Source organism: Alnus glutinosa, chromosome 9 (assembly GCF_958979055.1).
Source record: "Alnus glutinosa chromosome 9, dhAlnGlut1.1, whole genome shotgun sequence".
NCBI classification, from domain to species: domain Eukaryota; kingdom Viridiplantae; phylum Streptophyta; class Magnoliopsida; order Fagales; family Betulaceae; genus Alnus; species Alnus glutinosa.
Genome location: NC_084894.1, coordinates 20,403,631 through 20,423,267, shown reverse-complemented (window position 1 = coordinate 20,423,267; position 19,637 = coordinate 20,403,631). Strand labels below are relative to the sequence as shown.

Genomic DNA, 19,637 nt, shown 5'->3' with positions numbered 1-19,637 from the left:
AAAACTTTTTCATCACCTAAGTGCTTTGGTGTGAAAAGTTAAGTCTTTATGTGTTTTATGGTATTTTGTCACTATGTTGTGCTTACAGACCATGTTTTAAAGGCATTGAAGAACTTCCAGAGAGTTTCGTCACCTAGGCGTCTTAACGAAATGACTTCTAGAGAGATTTGTGACCTGGGTGTTTTAGCGTTTTGAGTATGTCAGAAAATTATCGATGAAACCATAATGGTTGTCGTGATGGATTTTTGGGTGTCTTTATGCTGCACAGAGTTTACACTATCTTGTCAACCTGTTTTGACATAGTAAACATCCGAATTTGAAAACTCTTGTGAAATACAAAGTTGAATATTTTTGAATCAGCTTTTCAACTCTACCAAGTGTGCCTTCATTGGATGTGGATATCAAAAGTTATGACAATTTTTCTCGGATTGGGTCAACCTTGATAGCATTGCAGATGTTATCTTTTCTAATCTTACAAGTAGAATAGGTTGCAATTTGAGTCATTTGGAGAGTCTAGGACGAAGCTAGAGCTTCACTACCTCTTGAGAAATTTCCTTGCCTCTCTTTTGTGTGCCAAGAGAGCCATGGTTGAGAGCCAGTGATGCTTTCCCTCTATTGGACTTTGTGAAGCCTATAAATCATTTTAGGGTTAAATACTTCATTTGTAACGCCCCAAACCACTAAGGATTAGGTTCGTCCATTTTCAAACACCAAACCGCAAAGATTCATAAGGTCTACTAGGTAACCTAACTAATATGTTGAATTAAGCAAATTACTAGAAAAAAATTTTAAAACTCAGAGCTTCAATAAATGCGGAAACGATTATTTCGAAGAGAGCAATAATGTTTAATACAATAATCGAAATGCAAAGGAACTGGATTTATTGTGCAAGTGCACTTATTAAGGTAACAGAAAAATAATGTCCTACTACTAGCCTAGATCCCATCCCGGCCGCCTAGGTCTTTCTGATCATATCCTGAAAACAAAACAAAATAAGGGGTGAGCGAGAAATGCTCAGTAAGGTAACCCTTAACCATAAAACGGTTGAGTTAACTTCATTTTCTTTAAAACAATTATTAAAATACACTTGAAATCTAAATTTTTAGAATACAAATAAAAATTCGGCATTTTACTTAACACATAAAATTACTGGTTGATAAATAAATTTCTCATATGTAGGGCCCATGTACACTATTACGCCCTGTGTACTAGGGTTGCGCGGTCTACTGCGACCTCAGGCAGGTAAACTGTGGCCATAGGCCCTGTCTCGTCAGCTAATTAATTGAAGTGCACTTAGCATGACATAGGGATGGATCCGCTTTCTATAAGTCCTTGAGCGGTTGCGCTTCAATCCAAGCAACGGTACCGAGCTTAAACTCTGTAAATCTCTGTGAATATCTCTGGGGCCAATATAATAATTTTCTCCACACACACGTGCCTCATTTGTAAAAATCTTATTCTCAAAATTTATTCTTATTCCTTTGATAACTCTGGAGGCAACGTGTAGGGAGGGTTTTTTGCTCTCCTTTTCTCATTAATTACAAAAAAAACTGTAATTTCCCGTCTCGGGAACTAACTAAGTAGTTTACTAATAATTAGAAAATTCTTTATAACCAAAGCTTCACTTAAAACTGTGATTTCAAGAATAACATTTATACCGACAACTTTTATCTCACAACTATTTTTAAAACAGTCATTCATGCATCAATATAATTTGAAATACGGAACAAGAACAATTAATTTTAAATATACTAATAAAAGGATAAAGTAATATGACATAAAACAATTTGAGAAGGGGTAGAGGATCCCTTACCTCTTCGAATGCAACCAAAGAAATTTCCTTGACAGCTAGCTAGTCACCTGAATACAGGTTCCAACAAATTAATACTACACACTTGCCACTAGAAAATATCTAGACACTACTACAGTTCGTCTTGCTAGCCTATTGAGAATGGATTCCCGAGGTACGTTCGACGACATTTATCGTATAATAATTAAACTATTAAATAGGAAATAACATATTTTTATTATTAGAAATAGGATTCAATAAGGATAAATATTATAAGAAATATTTTCTATTGTAGTCGTATAAGTTGATGAAGTTTCATGTTGTTAATAAAATAAAATAAAAAGGTTGTTAAAATAAATTGTGCTGTGAAGACAGACCTTATTATATATATATATACGTATAAATTACCGAAAATATAATAGGTTGTTAAAATAACTCCATAATATATATGTAATAGTAGGGCTGAAAAGCCGGTTGCGGTTGCCGGTTTTTGGACAAAACCGGCAACCGTAACCGGCTGGGCGGTTAGCGAAAAATGCTAACCGCCTCCGCCAACCGCCTAGGCGGTTGGCGGTTTTCAAATAACCGCCGGTTGGCGGTTATAACCGGGAACCGGTTTTCAATTTTTTTTTTTTTTTCTTGGTTCTTTTGTTTTCTTTTTTAGCTATTAGACCTGTTTTGTTTTGAACCTTTTTTTTTTTACTAGTTTTCTATTATGCAATTTTATGCGTTTACATAAAATCAAAAATTCAAAACACAAGTGGACACACCATATTCAAAACACAAGTCAATTATCAACACACCTCTTGGCTCTTAGAGTCTTAGACCCCTACATTCACAATATCAAAAAATCAAACCATATTCAAATAGTTCATAGTCCACACACCCACACTCACAATATGAATTGATTCACAACATCAAAAAATCAAACCATATTCAAATAGTCCATAGTCTACAAGTCCACTCACCCACACTCACAATATGGTTTGATTCACAACATCAAAAAATCAAACCATATTCAAATAATCCATAGTCCATAGTCCATAGTCTACAAGTCCACTCACCAACACTCACAACATTGTTTGATTCACAACATAAAAAAAAAAAAAACCATATCCAAATAGTCCAAAAGTCCACACACCCACACCCATCAATTATCAAACCATATCCAGTCCATAAGTCCACACTCAAGAACAAAACCATCTTGTGGAAATAACAACACGACTCCTATTCGGTCTTCTAGCAAAATCCTGTGGAGATAACAACAATAAATATTATAAACTTAAAAAATTGACAAACTAAGCAATTGCATTGTAATATAAATATAATGACAAGTCAAAAAATGATAACCTTCCTCTAGGAATAAGATGTGTCAGTCGTCATTGAATGAGAATGTTGATTCTTAGGCCCATCTACAATAGAAAAAGTTTGAGTTAAATAAATAAATAATGAAAAGTAAATGAAATGAATTTATAAATAACTAATTCATAAAAATTTACCAGGTTCATCATAGCTTTCCATAAAGTCCTGAAACACTTCCTCATAGATCATTGGGCGATTCTTCAACCAGTCTTGTGTGCAAATCAAGGCCTCAACGGTAAGCGGAGACAATGAACTCCTAAAGGTATCCAATACACGTCCTCCGTTGCTAAAGGCAGACTCAGAGGCAACGGTGGAAATAGGGATGGCCAATACATCACGAGCTATGGCTGCGAGAGTAGGATATTTTGGTGTATTAACCTTCCACCAATTTAAGATGTCAAAATCTATAATATTTGCTTCACACCCATCCAACAAATATTGATCCACATCCGACCTACATTCCAAGTCATTCTCTGCGATAAGGTGTTGGGAAAACATATTCCTATATTGTGTCTCTTTATCTCCATCACCACAAATAGGATTGACATCTACTCTTCTTGTATCTTCAACAATGTTAGATGACTCCCCTACTCCCCTCCCATGAAACTTATTGTATTGCTCAATTAAACGATTCAGGAGGTCTCTCACTTTTGCCTCTATTTGATCCGCCCACATAGGGCCATTACATTTTTTCAACCAAAACACCAACGCCTTCATCTTGTTGCGTGGATCAAGAACAAAACCAACATACAACATTAAATTGATCATATCCATAATCCCCCAATACTTTTCATATTTTTGTTTCATACTAAAACTCACAGAACTCAAGACCTCATCTTCACTGAGACAACCATCATTCAAAGTATTTTGAATAATACAAAGTTGCAAAAAATATGAATTGGAAGTGACATGAGTTGAACCAGAGAACTTCAATGTAGCTTCATAAAAAGTTTGCAAAAATGTCGCAAATGCCCTAGCATTTTCCCAATCAATAGGTTGAGGAACAACAAAATGATTATGCTCATCCTCCCCCAATAGGTCAAAAGCTCTTTGGTACTTCTCAGCAGTGGTCAACATCAAATATGTAGAGTTCCATCTAGTTGGAACATCTAAACACACCATGTTTTTACATTTAATTTTTTCCCGCTCTATACACTCTTTAAACTTTGACATCCTCTCCGGTGAAGACCTCACATATCTCACTGCGTTCCTTATATTAGTAACACAGTCACCTAAGTCTTTCAAGCCTTCATGCACAACAAGGTTTAAAATATGAGCGGCACAACGCATGTGAAGAAAATCTCCTCCTAAAACAGTATGACTCTTGTTCTTCATCCTCTTTCTCATATACTCAATCCCCACATCATTGGCTGAGGCATTATCGACTGTAATAGTGAACACACTATCAATCCCCCACTGAGTCAATGCACTCTCTATCATTCTTCCAATAGTTTCACCCCTATGATTGGGAATTTGGTTAAACTTGAGAATTTTTTTATGAATCGTCCAATCAGAGTCTATGAAGCTAGCGGTAACACACATGTAGTTTATATTTTGCAGGGATGTCCATGTATCGGTAGTGATTCATACCCTTTTACCGCTCAAAAAAGTCCTCAACCTAAGCTTTTCTTCTTCATACAATTTCAAACAATCTTTTTGTAAAGTGATACGACATGGCACTTTGAACCTAGGTTCAATTCCATTTATCAATTCCCTAAACCCATCACTCTCCACATGCCTAAAAGGCAGCTCACTTTTGATGAAATACCGAACAATCAAATTTCTTATATTGTTTGAATCATACTTCATGAATCCAATTTGGTTACCACTACCACCTTCTACCGGTTTCTTGAATGACATTTGCAACATTGTTTGGTTTTTGGGTAGTCTTGAATCTTTTGATTTCTTAAGTGGAGAGTCTGGGCAATTATAGGTAAGGTGGTGCATCATGGCTGAAGTGCCATTCCTCTTATAATGACACCCTATTAACCTATTGCAATAGTTGCACATAGGTTTAGGGTTTTCCTTATCGATCGGTTCCACTTTTTTAAAGTGACTCCACACAATGGATTGATTCACAGGTGGTTTTTTACATTGTGACTGTTGGGAACTGGAAGGTGTGGGGCTTTCAATATTTGCAGTGGAAGGTGTTTCAGAATTGCCATCTACCATAATAGGGGTGGTTGCATCACTCAAAATGTCTGACATCTGTTATTAGATAAACAATAAAATTTATTTAACCAAAAGGAATAAGAATCACACCTCAAAACAAAAGAAATATCATCTCAAATAAAGCAATCGAAATTTAGATCATAAAGCAATCGAAGCCCGAGTTTATCATCAATGAACCAATAATCAATAACCAATAACCAATAACCAGTAATTAGTTTAAAAATGCAAGAAAACAATTCTATTTTTCTTTCTCCTTTCCATTGCGAAATTCAGTTGAATTGATTAATAACTTGAATCTTATTGTTTGAAACAAAACTGACAGAAAAATGAATTGAACTCAGATTGTTTGGAACATGGAAGAGAGCTGATTTTAATTAAAATATTTCACAGCATAACCTTAATGAGCCACTATAAGATGTATAAACAAATCCTCCCATCCTCACACTTCAAGGCATAAGCATCATTCAACAGAAAAGACCCATCAGACCATCTAATGAATCCCCCAAAGTGCTTCCAAAACCATGTAGAATCAAATGTGTACAAAATGACATTATAAAAAATAATTTATTTTTAAAAAAAAGAAACCCTCAAAGTGTATAGACTTACTGGGCCACTGGCTACTGCAAATCTGCAATGCCCGGTACTGGTACAGCTGCTGGCCGGCTGGGAATATACTACCTTCAAAACGAAAAAGAAAAGGTTTTGATCCACATTGTCCCAAAAACTAAGACAAGACCACTTGTCTATATTCTTCATTACATCAAAACAAGCAGGGTCGACTGGGAATTACAAAAAAAAATTAAAAAAATTAAAAAAATTAAAAAAAAAAAATTAGCAGATCTTCCGTGAGCATGAATCCAAAATTTAGCAGATCTTCCGTGAAAGGGAAGGACATACAACCTCCATTCTCCAACACAGAAATTTACCATTATTATGTTTCGAAAACTGAGATGTGTCATTACACAAATGAGGATACAACAAAAACAAATCAAAACATTGAAAACAATAATAAGTACCTCGGAGGCTCGGAGAGTCAGTGGAGACCGAGTGAGGAGTGACCGAGTGAGTTGAGTGAGACGAGTGTCGACTGAGAGGCTGAGACACAGAGACAGTGAGCCGGCGAGAGACGAGAGACCGAGAGTCGGGAGAAAGGAGAGACGGCGCGAGACGAGGAGGCGTCGACTGAGAGGCTGAGACACAGAGGTAGTGAGACGGCGACTCGGCGACGACGGCGAGAGACGAGAGACCGAGAGTCGGGAGAAAGGAGAGACGGCGCGTCGGGCGCGAGACGAGGAGGCGGAAAAGTGGGCAGTGTGAGTGTGAGTGCAGTGTGAGTGTACTAGTGTAGGGTTAGGTTGAATGAAACGGCGCCGTTTTGGTGTTTAACACCAAAACGGCGTCGTTTTATATATAAAAATTTTTTAAAAAAATATATATATATAGGAAAGCCGGTTACCGGTTATAACCGGTAACCGGCTTTCTTAAAACCGGTAACCGCCTTTTTAAGGCGGTTACCGGTTTTTAGACGGTTTCAACGGTTATCCGGTTATCCGGTTAACGGTTATGGGCGGTTAGCGGTTATTGCGGGCGGTTATTTTCACCCCTATGTAATAGGACTTATCAACACCAGTCCCTTACGCTTTGTATATAGATGTTAACATATATTAAAAGAAGGCATTAACACGTGCTAGCGACTGTAGATTTTTTTATAAACTTAGGTGTCACAAATTATACATATTCTCAAAATAAATTATTAAAGGCTCTATGATTTTAAGCAATTTACAAGAAGGTTTGAAATACTTAAATTAAACTGTTTTGGCTTATTTGCGAAACAGATTTAAGACAACTAAAAAAAATAATAAAATAACAAATGGCTGTAGCAAAACCATAAGGATAGGACACAATCTGGTAGGGTAAAGTAAAAGAAAAGAGAGGAAAAATTTTAAAGTCGCCGAAAAATCAAGCGGGGAGACCACTGTCCGAAAAGAAAGAAGGAACAAGGAAAATTAGGACAATTCCTGCAATGAAACGAAAAAGAAAAATTTATGGGACAAAATAATGCTTTTTCGTTTAAGGCTTGAAAGAACCCAAAAATCAATTGTTTTTAGAAGGGCAACGAAAAAAAAGGTACAAGGCATTCTGTGCATTGCTCATAAAAGAGAAGGAGAGGAAAAAGTAATATCCCAAGGCTTGGGTGAAGAAGAAAGAACAACAAAACTTACTCCTAGTCTAGTACATGAAAAGAAGAGTAAGGAAGAAAATAAATATACAATCAATAATAAACAAGGACAACCCATGGTTCATGACCCACGGCTATAGCAAAAGGAAAAGGAAAGAAGAGAACAGGAGGTTACCTCGTGCGGTCTACCGTGAAAGGTAGAAGTGGGGGAAAACCATAAATTTTGTGAAAGAGGGAGAGAGAGACGGCTTCTAAAATTTTGTGGGATGAGAAGAGAGGCTCACACATAAGAGGTGTATTTGTAAGTCTAGGGTTTTCTTACTTGGGACCACTAGGGTTTTTGGCAATTAGACTTTTACATGTAAGACAAAAAAATTAGGTATAAAATATTACTATAAATTGTTGTGTAAAAGAGGCATTCAATATTAATAAATTTTTATTTTTAAATGTAAAAGAAGGTATTTGGCAAAATATAAAAGCGGTATTTAATAAAACATAAAGTATTATATATAAAATATCATGTTTTTATTATTTTGTCCAGTCATCCATTCTCATAGGTAATAAAAGACTATTTTACCCTCGAAAGGGAGTCGGGGTTATTACAATCTCCCCCTCCTTATAAGAATTTCGTCCTCGAAATTCAGTACTCAACTATAATAGTAGCTACGAAAGGTACCTGAGGTATCGGAGTCGTACTCAGGTCCGCCTACAACGTCCACTTTATCCTGTGATACGTAGACGTACATATCTTCTTCTGAGTAGTACTCGAGGAGGGGGTCCCTCCTCTGGATCGGCTTCTTCTTCTTCTGGTACCCATATCGGGCCTTCCTCAAAGCTAAAGTCAGAGCAACGTGTACTCCCTTCGTCAATGTCATCATCGCCTAGGATTTTTATTTGTTCCTCCCAACGCAAAGTCCTCATCTCGTCCTTGTTGATAGGCGGAGCATACAGAATTTCCTCAAAGGTAGGGCGCATTCTACTTAGTATGTTCTTCAACTCCTTAATAAATCGGTCCCATGCCTGACGTGGTCGGGAACTAGGACCGTGCGCTTTGGTTCGTCTGGTGTACGCCCTGAGATTGTTATTGCACATGTTAATCGGATAGTTAACAATTAGCCATATTCCATTCCAGTAAATACAAAAGGAAGGGGGAGAGAAAAAAAAAATTTCGGTAACTCTGCGTAATTTATTACATCCAAAGTTAGTTTTATCTACTTCAACTTCCTTATTCGGTTACTAGGCAAACAAATGCGGATATTTGTCACGCATAGTCTCTTCCAATTCCCACGAAGCTTTCTCTGGCGATTTGGTGGTTACTCCACAGTACTTTGACCATTGGAATCCGTCTCCGGCGTAATTCGTTCTCTTTCTTATCAATGATCTTCATGGGTACCTCCTCGTATGACAATTTTTTTTTTTTTTTTTTTTTCGTATGGGAATCGTTTCAGCCTCCAACACGTGTGAGGGGTCTGCGACATATTTTCGTAATGCCAATACGTGGAAAACATTGTGCACTCCAGACAAATATAGCGGCAATGCTAAGCGACATGCTAAAGGGCCAACTCGATCCAAGATCTCGTAGGGTCCGATGTATCGAAGGTTCAGCTTACTTCTCTTCCCAAAACGGGTCACTCGTTTCATTGGTGTTACCTTCAGAAATACTTTATCTCCATTTGAGAACTCTAAATCTCTTCGTTGATGATCCGCGTAGCTCTTTTGCCGGTTCTGAGCCTCTGTCAGTCTCTGTTTGATTAGGGTAATCTTCCTTGCAGTTTCTTGGATTAATTCTGGCCCCGTCAATTGTCGTTCTCCAACCTCGTCCCAATAGAGTGGTGATCGGCACCTTCTCCCGTAGAGGGCTTCGTATGGTGCCATCTTGATGCTTGCTTGGTAGCTATTATTGTTGTAGGCAACTTCTATCAAGGAATATATTGACTCCAGCTACCCTTGAAAGCTCTCATCATGTCTTCCAATGTCTAGATCGTTCTTTCCAATTGTTCGTCCGTCTGAGGGCGGAACGCCGTACGAAATTTTAACTTCGTCCTTATTGCATCCTGCAGTCAATTCCAATATCGAGAGGTAATGCGTGGGTTACGATCTGAGATGATCGACACTAGTACACTGTGCAACTGTACAATCTCCTCCACATACTCCTTTGCCAAATGACTCATATCAAAAGTTGTTTTTAATGGGTAAGAAGCGTGAAGACTTCGAACTCCAATTCTCGTCGGCTCGCATTTATGTAGGTTTTTTTTTTTTTTTTTTGGTCCTCTCACATTGGTATAGCTCCTCTGACGACTCTGAGTCATTGTCGATTCTTGTCATTTATTGACATCTTCTCGTATGTGGTAGATTCTAGTAGTTTTTGTCCACTTCGTCCCAATATTGCGGCGGCGTACACTTCCTTCCGTATGAGGTTCCATATAGCAAAATATCGTCGTTGACTGGTACTTCGATCTCCATGAATCTTGGACTTCGCTTCAATGACAGTCTAACTGCATTTTCTATCGGGTAATACTGCCTAATTATATCTAATTATACGGACTCCAAACACAAAAAGGTAACCAGGTTGAACTACAACAAAAGTCAAAAGAATGGGATACCACAACCGCCTAACCGAGTTGTGTGAAGAAATATCAAGAAGAGACAATGTAGGGAAAAAAGTATACATAATGAAGAGAAAAGATGAGGAGAATTGAAATATTGCAAGGGAGAGGGGGAGATGGTACTAGGGAAGTACATGCCGAGGATTACTCTCCCAAGAGCAAGGTTTGTATGCTTGGTGGGCGGGGAAAGAGACAAGAAAAAAAGAGAATGTTGCTAAAGGAAGGCTATCCAAAGCTTTAGGGCTTTGTCTCTTTCATAAAACTTTTGCCATGGAAAGAAGGAAGAAAATGAATGAGAACTACTCACTAACCAATGTATGTGAGATTGGAAATTAAACCACTATATACGGTAGATGTTTTATTTTAGATAGGGTTTTTTGCAATTCGAATGAGCCAAGTTTCATATAAGCTGTTGGAAATAAATCTTTGGATGATGCACAAAACTCTTGTAGAAATAAAATTAAAATCAATATGAAAATTAACAATTATTTTATTTTTGGCCTAAAACGAATTCACTTTGAAACATATAAAACACATGCTAAAAATAGGTTGGAAGTCAAAGATGAAGTTATCAAAATGCTTATTGGGAACTTAGTTTATACTGAAAATAGCATCATCATTTTTTTTTTTTTTTTGGATGGTGCACAAAATTCTTGTAGAACTGAAATAAAGTAAATCTGAAAATTAACGATTAAATAAATAAATTGTAAACAAATAATTGGTTGAAAAATATTATTGTTGATACTGGAAAATATTTATCCAATATCACCAATTGTAAAAACAAAACGTAAAGCAATTGTTTTTATTTACTTATTTATTTAATATCTTTACAAAATGGAAAAACAAGGGTGGACATCAAACCATGCTTTATAAAGCTTACTAAAATACCAACAGTCAAATAAAATCAATGGTCAAACGTTTTCCATTCTTTACAGCTCAATCAAAATATTTTACTAACCAACAAGGAGCTGGAGTAAAGGCAAGTGAGAAACTTGTTGTTCATAGCGATTGTCTAAATATTTTACATAGATTGTAAGTTTACTTAACCTGTATTTTAATCTTCTATATTATAGGGTTTGACTACTTCAAACCCTTGATATGTGATTTTATCTTTATGTGTTCCTTTGATTTTTATTTCGTCAACAAAATTTTGTGTTGTAGATGTGTGATGTTTGATTGTTGCATAATTTTATTAATTGTAATTACTGCATATTGGGTGTTTTGTGCATTGGGGTTGGATTCCAATCCCTTTTCAGATATGACATAAATTTGTTTACACATGGCAGGAAGCTCGAGGCTCTCAATTGGAGGTGAGCTGCTCTAACCCAAATTTATAGGATGCAAAGGAATTTCATTATCAACCAATTATGTTAGTTTGATTCCCAAGTTTGTAGAAAAGCACTAGCAAATATGCATAGATTATGGATTTGTAAATTAAAATAGATACTCAATTATAATAATAAAACAATTACTTGTCATTAGACGCATAATCAGATAATTTTTATTTTTATTTTTTATTTTTAATTTTTTGGTTGAAACTCGTTGAACTGATGCCAACGCCCCATTAATGAATAAAATGTAATTATAAGCCTGCATATTCATGCAATACTGGGGCTTATGTGGAGTCGCCACCGATCATCAAAATCTAGATCTTATCCCTCATATCTAACTACTTTATTGCCTGGCTAAAAAAAAATGAAAAAAATGAAAAGAAAAAAAAACTATTTTATTGCCTGCCCAGTCTTTTGAAAGTGCTAAGAGGCTTTATCATAAATTAGATAGTTAATAAATGTATTCAATCTATCGTCACTTTATCTATTTTATCCTTTTAAATTCAACAATTTTTAAATTGTATATTTAATCTTAAAAAAATATCCCAATGCACCATGGTATTTTGACTCTAAGAGATAATATTTAAAGTATTTTAAAAAAAAATGGGAACAATTGCTCAAAATAACATTTAAATTTAATAATAAGATAAATGTATTCAATCTATCGTCACTTTATCTATTTTATCCTTTTAAATTCAACAATTTTTAAATTGTATATTTAATCTTAAAAAAATATCCCAATGCACCATGGTATTTTGACTCTAAGAGATAATATTTAAAGTACTTTAAAAAAAATGGGAACAATTGCTCAAAATAACATTTAAATTTAATAATAAGATAATGATAATAATAGCTTCGAACAATGTAATGCAAAAGTTTGACTGCATATTGGTAAGGGTGTAAATCCGGACCGGTTATAACCAGCCGGAAAACTGGCTTCGGGTAACCGGAGAACCGGGAAACCGGCTTCGGGTGTATATATATATATATATATAATATGTGTTATTCTGGGCCTATATATATATTGGACATGAACATGGGCTGGCCACTGCACGGTCCAATACCATGTCCAATATATATTGCATGGTCTCTAGTGAAAAATCATTTCTTTTGTGAAGAATGGTCTAGAGACCCACAGCCCACTGCCAACCAATTTCGCATCAATTTGGGTCTAGAGACTCAAATTCGAAAGAATGAAACCTTAGCCGCTTCTTCTCCTCTCTTCTCGCTCGCTCTCTCTCACTCATCCGCACTTGCAGCGGCATGATGTCGCACTTTGGGAAATCTGGCCCTCCAAACATCAGAGACACCTACTCCCTCCTTGTCCTAAACATCACTTTCCGTATTTACCCCTTTCGTCCTCGTTAATTTTCAATCGTCCCCTCCCCCTTCCTCTCTCAATCCCCTAATGCTTGCTTTTGTTCTTTTTCTAGGAACCACTGCAGATGATCTCTTCCCTCTCTTCGACAAGTACGGCAAGGTCATCGACGTCTTTATCCCTAGAGACCAAAGGTCACTCTTTCTCTCACACGCACTCACTTGTAGTAGTTTCTGTTTTTAATTTGGTCCCTCCGATCCGCTTGATCTGTAACTTTCTATGCTTTGCTTTATACGTTTTTGCTTGCTTTTGTTGTTTCTTTACTGTTTGGCTGGTGAGAAAATGTGGGAAATGAATGGCATTCGAATTTTGGTTCCTGTTTGGTTTTTTTTTTACTCGGTCCGGATAATTGGGTAAAAACCGGTTAACCGGGGTTTCGATTCTAAGTACTGAAATTCAATAACCGGGGACTTCGGAGCCGATTTCCAGTTATTGCCCAATAATCGAACTCGCTCCGAAATTTACACCCCCACATATTGGTCAAATAAGCACTCGCAACTTGCATCCTGAATAGTGGATACTTGTGTGAAGCCATACCATCAAGAGTCCATTTCCCATTCAATATATACATTTAAATGTTAAGGTCCATTAATTAGACAAAGAAATTCAAATATAATATTACCAAAAACTTAAATATAATAATACTAAACTTATGTTGTAGGATATTATTCTCCAACCCCAACTTGTTAATCCTAGGTTTTTAGGCTTTAATTTCTAAAAAATAATGATATTTTGTAAATTTTTGTATAACTGGATGATGTTGCAATAAAGATCAATTCTTTGATCAAAACTCGTAAAAAAAAAAAAAAGTGCAGATCTACTGGCTGATTTTTACTGTCATCTAGTTGTATGGTAATTGTATATGAATCTACGGAATAGAATCACTTTTTCTAAAAAAAAAAAAAAAGTTATAAACACTCTCACTCCTACATTTGCAAGTTCATACTTTCTGATGTGCAAGTAAAAATTATTATTAAATTTTAGATGAATCACAATTTAATTTTAAATCTAATGATAATTTTTACTACTACGTTAAAGAATGTAAAACTGAATATGTGTATTATTTCTCTTTTCAAAATCTGAAATTTGGTGTGTGACTCGTGTTGAAGGGATTTGGGCTCAACGTATACAGTAAATAAATACTTTATATTTGCTCAAATTTTCTCAATTTATGCAAAAGAAAGTAAATCTTTAACAATTAAAGCTTTCAAGCTTGACTTGTACATTAGGTGCGATCTTTGAGCCTTCATTACTTTTTAGGTTTTTGCTCGAGAGATTTTAACACTAAAGAGTTAAATCATTTATCTTAAAAATTTATAAATTTTGTTGGGACAGATATTATTTCACATAATATAATAATATATTGAGACCCCTATAAAATGTTATATGGTAAGAGATAGCCCCATAAAAGAGGACAAGGTATAGAAAGGCAGGGGCTTTTCTTTTGGCTAGAAACCATTCGATCTCTATTATGTTTTTTGAATTTAGAATCTTCCCTTATTATATTGGGATAGGCAGCCAAATTTTCATATGGCTCGGACGGGTAAAACACGATACTCAGACCTTTTCAATTGATTTGTTTTTGTCTAATTTTTCCTCTATTTAATGTGATGGTAATGTTTGTTATACTTTAGTAAAATATTATAATCCAAATAGGAATTATTTTTTAGTACCATAGAAGAAAAGAGTAATTCTAGAAATCATCATTTTGTTACTCTTGTGTCCCTCCAAGAATGATATAACTTTTAAAATCACCACTTAATCAAAAATTCGATATTGATCAATCGAAAGCTCAATGGTGATTTTAAAAGCCACATCATTTTTTGAGGGACAAAAGAGCGACTTTTAGCATTACTTAGAAGGAAACGGGGTCTCATAATCATTTGTTTGATTTTGGAGTGGCTGGGAAGGCCGCTTATTAGGGATGAGCTATATATACAACCGTGCATACTCTTCCTTGAGAAACATCATTGAAAAGTGGGGAACAACTGGTTGCAGTTGTTGTCTTAGGTGGTTATTGAATTTTTGTAACCGCAACTGTTCCTGCTTAGGCGGTTATTATTTTTAAAATAATCATCAGTTAGCGGTTATTTAAACTTATAACCACACCGAATAACCGCTTTTTAGAAATGAACCTATTTTGGTGTTTTGTACATTCCTTGAACTTCTTTTTAGGGCATGTTTTAGATGATTTTGGACATTTTTTTAAACATGTAAAAGGCTTCAAAATCTAATAAAGCTCAATAATAATAGTAATATTATTACTATTATTATGAATAAAGATCAATTGCATTAAACTTAAAATGAAAACCCTATATCAAACACACCGAAATGACTCCATTTTGTATATTATTGTTATATATATATATAAGTGTAGGTTGTTAGCAGTTATTAAACGCATCTGCCAACCCTAAAACTGCAAACCTCTCCTCATTAAGTGGTTAACAATTTTTTCAACCGCCTATAATAGTAGTTACATGGGTAGCAGATAATAACTGCACGATTGTACACCCATAATTGAAAGATGTTTTGGTAGGTTAAATTTCACATTTGAAGAGCATGCTTGACTTACCACCAAGGGTGGTGGCCTAATGGCAGGAAGCCCTTGTTCCTATCACCTTGAGAGTCCGAGGTTGTAGGTTCGAGCTTGGCAAGTCCCACTGGTGCTTCAGTCAGTGACGGAGCTGGGAGGCGGCCGGTAGGCCTTAACTGGCCCCTACCCAATCTTTTTTTTTTTTTGGCCCTACACCCCCTCACACTCCAAATTTTTTTATCTTTGTCAATTTTTTTTCCCCTTCCAACTGTCAGTTTCTATTTATGGTTTTAGGGTTAAGGAGTAGGTCAAAAGAAAGGTAGAAGAAGATGACTATTTTAATTTTTTGTCAAAATGCACAGTTTTAATAAAGCTCAAAACACATCGTTTTTGAAATTTGAAAAATATAGTTTGTTTTTAAAGTTAAAAAGAGACAGTTAAATGGTGCAATGCCGACTGAAAGGGCTTCGAAAAAGCAAAAAAAAAAAAAAAAATCTTGTGGGCCTCTCCGTCTTCTCTCTCAATTACTATTGTTTCCTGCTTTGCTCTTTCTTTCCATTTCATCATTATTTTGCTTAATAAAGAATAAATTAATCTGTGCAGTATGACAAAATCTCTTTAAAATAGAGAGAAGTTTGCATCAGAGTGAACTATATACATCTTCATGTGTCTTTATTTTCCCAATCAAGTAGGCATGTGAGAAAGGATTTTAGTATTTTGACTTTCATTTGCCAAACAAGTATTTTGGGTACATATATTATGTCATTGCTAAAACTGTTCAAACATTAATTAATTAATTTTTTCTTTTTTTTTTTTTAGTTTAAGCTTATTGAATAACTAATAATTTAATATGAAATCAGAACATATGTCATAAATTCAAATCCTCGTTCTAAAATTCTCATTTTGATTAAATATTTTACATAAAGTGAGTGTTAAAAATATTAAGTAAATGTGTGATTTAACAAAAACAACACATCTACGATGTTTCTATCTACTTGAAAAGTTTTCGAGTTTTGATTTATTCCTGGTTGTAAGTTAAGTGAGTAGAAACCTAAAGCCTCAACCGATGAGAACAAATATATATATATATATATATATATAAAATTAAATGTTTTATATATTAATTTAATATTTAAATATAATATGTTGTTTTATTTATACTTTGATCTTCCTATTCTAATATAAGGATTAAAAAAAAATAAAAAAAATTGGCCCCTCCCTATAACAATGGCGGGCTCCGTCCCTGGCTTGAGTGGTCCCACACCATGTTAATTTCCAGGTTTAAGTGGGGTGGGGTGAATAGCTCTAGGGTCAAAGAGTCTCACTAAGAAATAAAATAATAATAATAATAATAATAATAATAATAATAATAAGAGCTTGCCTGACTTTTCCTTCCGGATATGGAAACTATTTAGGATATTCTAATATTTTATAAACTCATGTGGCATTTTATAAGAGTGCCACATGATAAGTTTTAAGAAACTAAATTTGATAGTGAAATTTAATTGATTAGTGGATGACAATAAGTGCTACTTAGATTACTATGTCCATTCCTAAGAATAGTAAAAGTTTTAATATTCATATCAACACTCTACAAACATAAATGGTTTTTTTTTTTAATTAAAGTGAAAAATGTTCATTATTTTAGCATGCACGATAGTTCCTAATTTTATTAGAGTGGTTGAAGTCAATGATGAAATATTTAGTTAGTATGACCAAGACTATATAATACCACATTAGAGATGCACGGAAATAGGGGGAGTGAGGCAAGTCCTAGTGAAATAGATAATTTCATGGAGACATGATATACATATATTTTTTTATATATTTTATGTATATCTTTTTTTAAAAAAAAATTAATCATTTGATTTATTGGACTCCCCATGTGATCCTATAAATTTAATAGTTGATTTAAAACAGAGATGTACACAAAATATATATAAAAAAAATATGTGTATAAAAAGATCATTTTTATAATTTTTTTTTTAAAAAAAATAAAAAATAAAAGTCTCAATACTGAGGAGTGCAAATTATGTACAAACAATGAGAAAGAATTTCCTAGATTTTTTTTTTTTTTTTTTTTTACTTTGAGAGCTGTTTGGACAACAAATGCACTTTCATGCATGGTTCTAACTAAATACAATTTCAATAAAGAATCTTTTCACCTCCAACGGACAACGAAATACCAAATATCATCTCTTTTTCTATTGAGAAATGCTATTATGTATTCTTTTGTTATTTTTTCATTCTTCTATGTTGATATGGCATTGTCAATCCACCATTTGATTTGATTTTTTTTTTTTTAATTAAGATTAATCTAAAGGTGGATTGACAATGCAACGTCAATAAAGAAGGATAGGAGAATGACTAGAGAAGGACAGCATAATACCAAATAGCATATCCCTTTTTTCAATAAGAAATATTATTTTGTATTATCTTGTCATTCTCTCATCTTTTTTCGCTTGTGGGATTGTTAATCTACCATTAACTTTTTCTTTTCTTTTTAATTGAGATTGATCTAAAAGTGAATTGACAATACGCCATCAACGGAGAAGTAAATGAGAAAGACTGCATATACCAAATAGCATATCTCTTATCCAATTCATTCAAAGAGAATTACTTCCCCCATTTGATGTAAAAACCCAAATTGATTAGGAAAAAAAAAGTGAAAAAACAAATTCCCTAACTAGTTGAGCTCATCCCCATCTTCTTTGGTCAAAATCTAGTTAAAGATTGGTATGCTAGGTCCTTCTTAGATGCTAGTTTTCAGTTTAGTTTGTTTATCTTTTGCTTTGTTGTTATTTCATAAGAACACTGATTAGATAAGATTAGATGATTAAATTCATATGATTTTATAGAAAACTTTTGAAACGAATGATTCCTATCTCCACAAAAAGTACTTCCCATCAAAGTTAAATATCTTACGTGTTAAATTTTATCATTAAGAAAAGTTAGTGGTTGAATTACATTTTATTTTACCTTTCTGGATTTGTATTATGTGACTTAATTATCTTTTTAGTTTTTCATGTTTTAGTGAATTGAAATGAAAAGGAATAAATATTGCAATAGGAGACGAGTCTTTCCTCTTTTACTGGAGATGCGTAATCAAATGCTGTTTGAAGTGAGGCATTTTCAACGGAAATGTTGCATAACGTGCTGTTTGAAGTGAGACATTGACTGGGATTTTAGATCAGAAGTGTGATTTTATGCTCCATTTGTTTGGGTCTAAATTATTTTTTAGAAAATATTTTTTATATTTTTCGGTGTTTGATGCAACTCAAAATAATAGTCAACGAAAACCATTTTTAGTTTGACCGTAAAAGTCTCTTTAATTTTTGGAAAACGATTTACGGTTTTTAAAATCGTAAATTGTTTTTTGGATTTAAGTTCTTCATTCTTGCACCCACGTTCGTAGAAATCCGACACCGCCGGATATTAGGGTTTGTTGGTAACTCGAATCTACCGCTGAAGATCCCCTTATTTTTGTATACAATTGCCGAAATCCGACGGCACTAACTGGAATCCAGCGACCATTGTTGGAATCCAGCCACCGTTGTTAGAATTCAACGAAACTAGCCGGAATCTAGTAACAGTAGTCAGAATCTGGTGAAAGTGGCCGGAATTCTGCCGGCCAGTGACGGAATCTCGTCACCGATGATTTTTCGACATTGGTGATTCGTACGAGCTAAACGCTGAAAAATATTTATAATTTTTTTTTTTTTTTTTTTTTTTTTTTCTGAAAAACGATTTCATTGAAAATAATTTACGACGGAAAACATTTTACGTCAAAACAAACCGAGCATTAAACTGTTAAAAAAAAAAAAACATGTATCCTTTGATAGTGCATTTTTAAAAAATTTTGATTTGAAAATGTAAAAAAAATCTGTGTTTTCAATTGTAAGCAAGATAATGTATTTAAAAATATATGATTTTAAATACTAAACTGTAATTTTACTAAACACTTAACTACATTTTTAAATTACATATTTAAAAATCACTATTTTTTAAATAACAAATTTTGAAACCACAAACTATCCGTTATCAAACGGCCATGTGGCTTAAGATTTCTCTCCCTCTCATGGGAGAATTTTGCGAGCCCTGAGGATTAAAGAAATTAGTTGAAATGGATGTTATGGGTTTGGGTCGATTACAGAGCTTGCTCTATCTTAAATTGGGCTTTTGCGAAATTTATGTTCTCCTGACTCGGCATTCAGAGTGACTAGGCCTGTCAATTAAGCCTGACCTGAAGTTTGGGTTTCATTCGGACATCTCAGACACGTTTATGCT

The 19,637-nt window shown here is 34.5% G+C and overlaps 1 protein-coding gene and 1 long non-coding RNA gene across 3 annotated transcripts; one reads left to right on the top strand and one right to left on the bottom strand.

Annotated features, from left to right (window-relative positions):
• Window positions 1-2,904: 2,904 nt before the first annotated feature.
• On the bottom strand, window positions 2,905-3,699 carry LOC133877235 (uncharacterized). Its single transcript, XR_009901704.1, has 3 exons — window positions 3,289-3,699; window positions 3,140-3,201; window positions 2,905-3,039 (listed from the first exon to the last, which is right to left on the bottom strand). It is a non-coding gene; the product is annotated as an uncharacterized LOC133877235 (long non-coding RNA).
• An 8,850-nt stretch (window positions 3,700-12,549) lies between these two features.
• LOC133878630 (serine/arginine-rich splicing factor SC35-like) lies at window positions 12,550-18,672 on the top strand. 2 transcript variants are annotated; one of them, XR_009901939.1, is made up of 3 exons: window positions 12,550-12,781; window positions 12,873-12,951; window positions 18,385-18,672. XR_009901939.1 is itself a non-coding variant. In XM_062317206.1 (3 exons), the coding sequence occupies exons 1-3, from the start codon at window positions 12,703-12,705 to the stop codon at window positions 18,517-18,519; spliced, it is 258 nt and encodes an 85-aa protein (XP_062173190.1). In that variant the 5' UTR covers window positions 12,550-12,702; the 3' UTR covers window positions 18,520-18,672. The 2 variants fall into 2 exon arrangements, 1 of the variants encoding a protein (XP_062173190.1); XM_062317206.1 differs by having other exon boundaries at window positions 18,420-18,672.
• The last annotated feature ends 965 nt before the right edge of the window (window positions 18,673-19,637 follow it).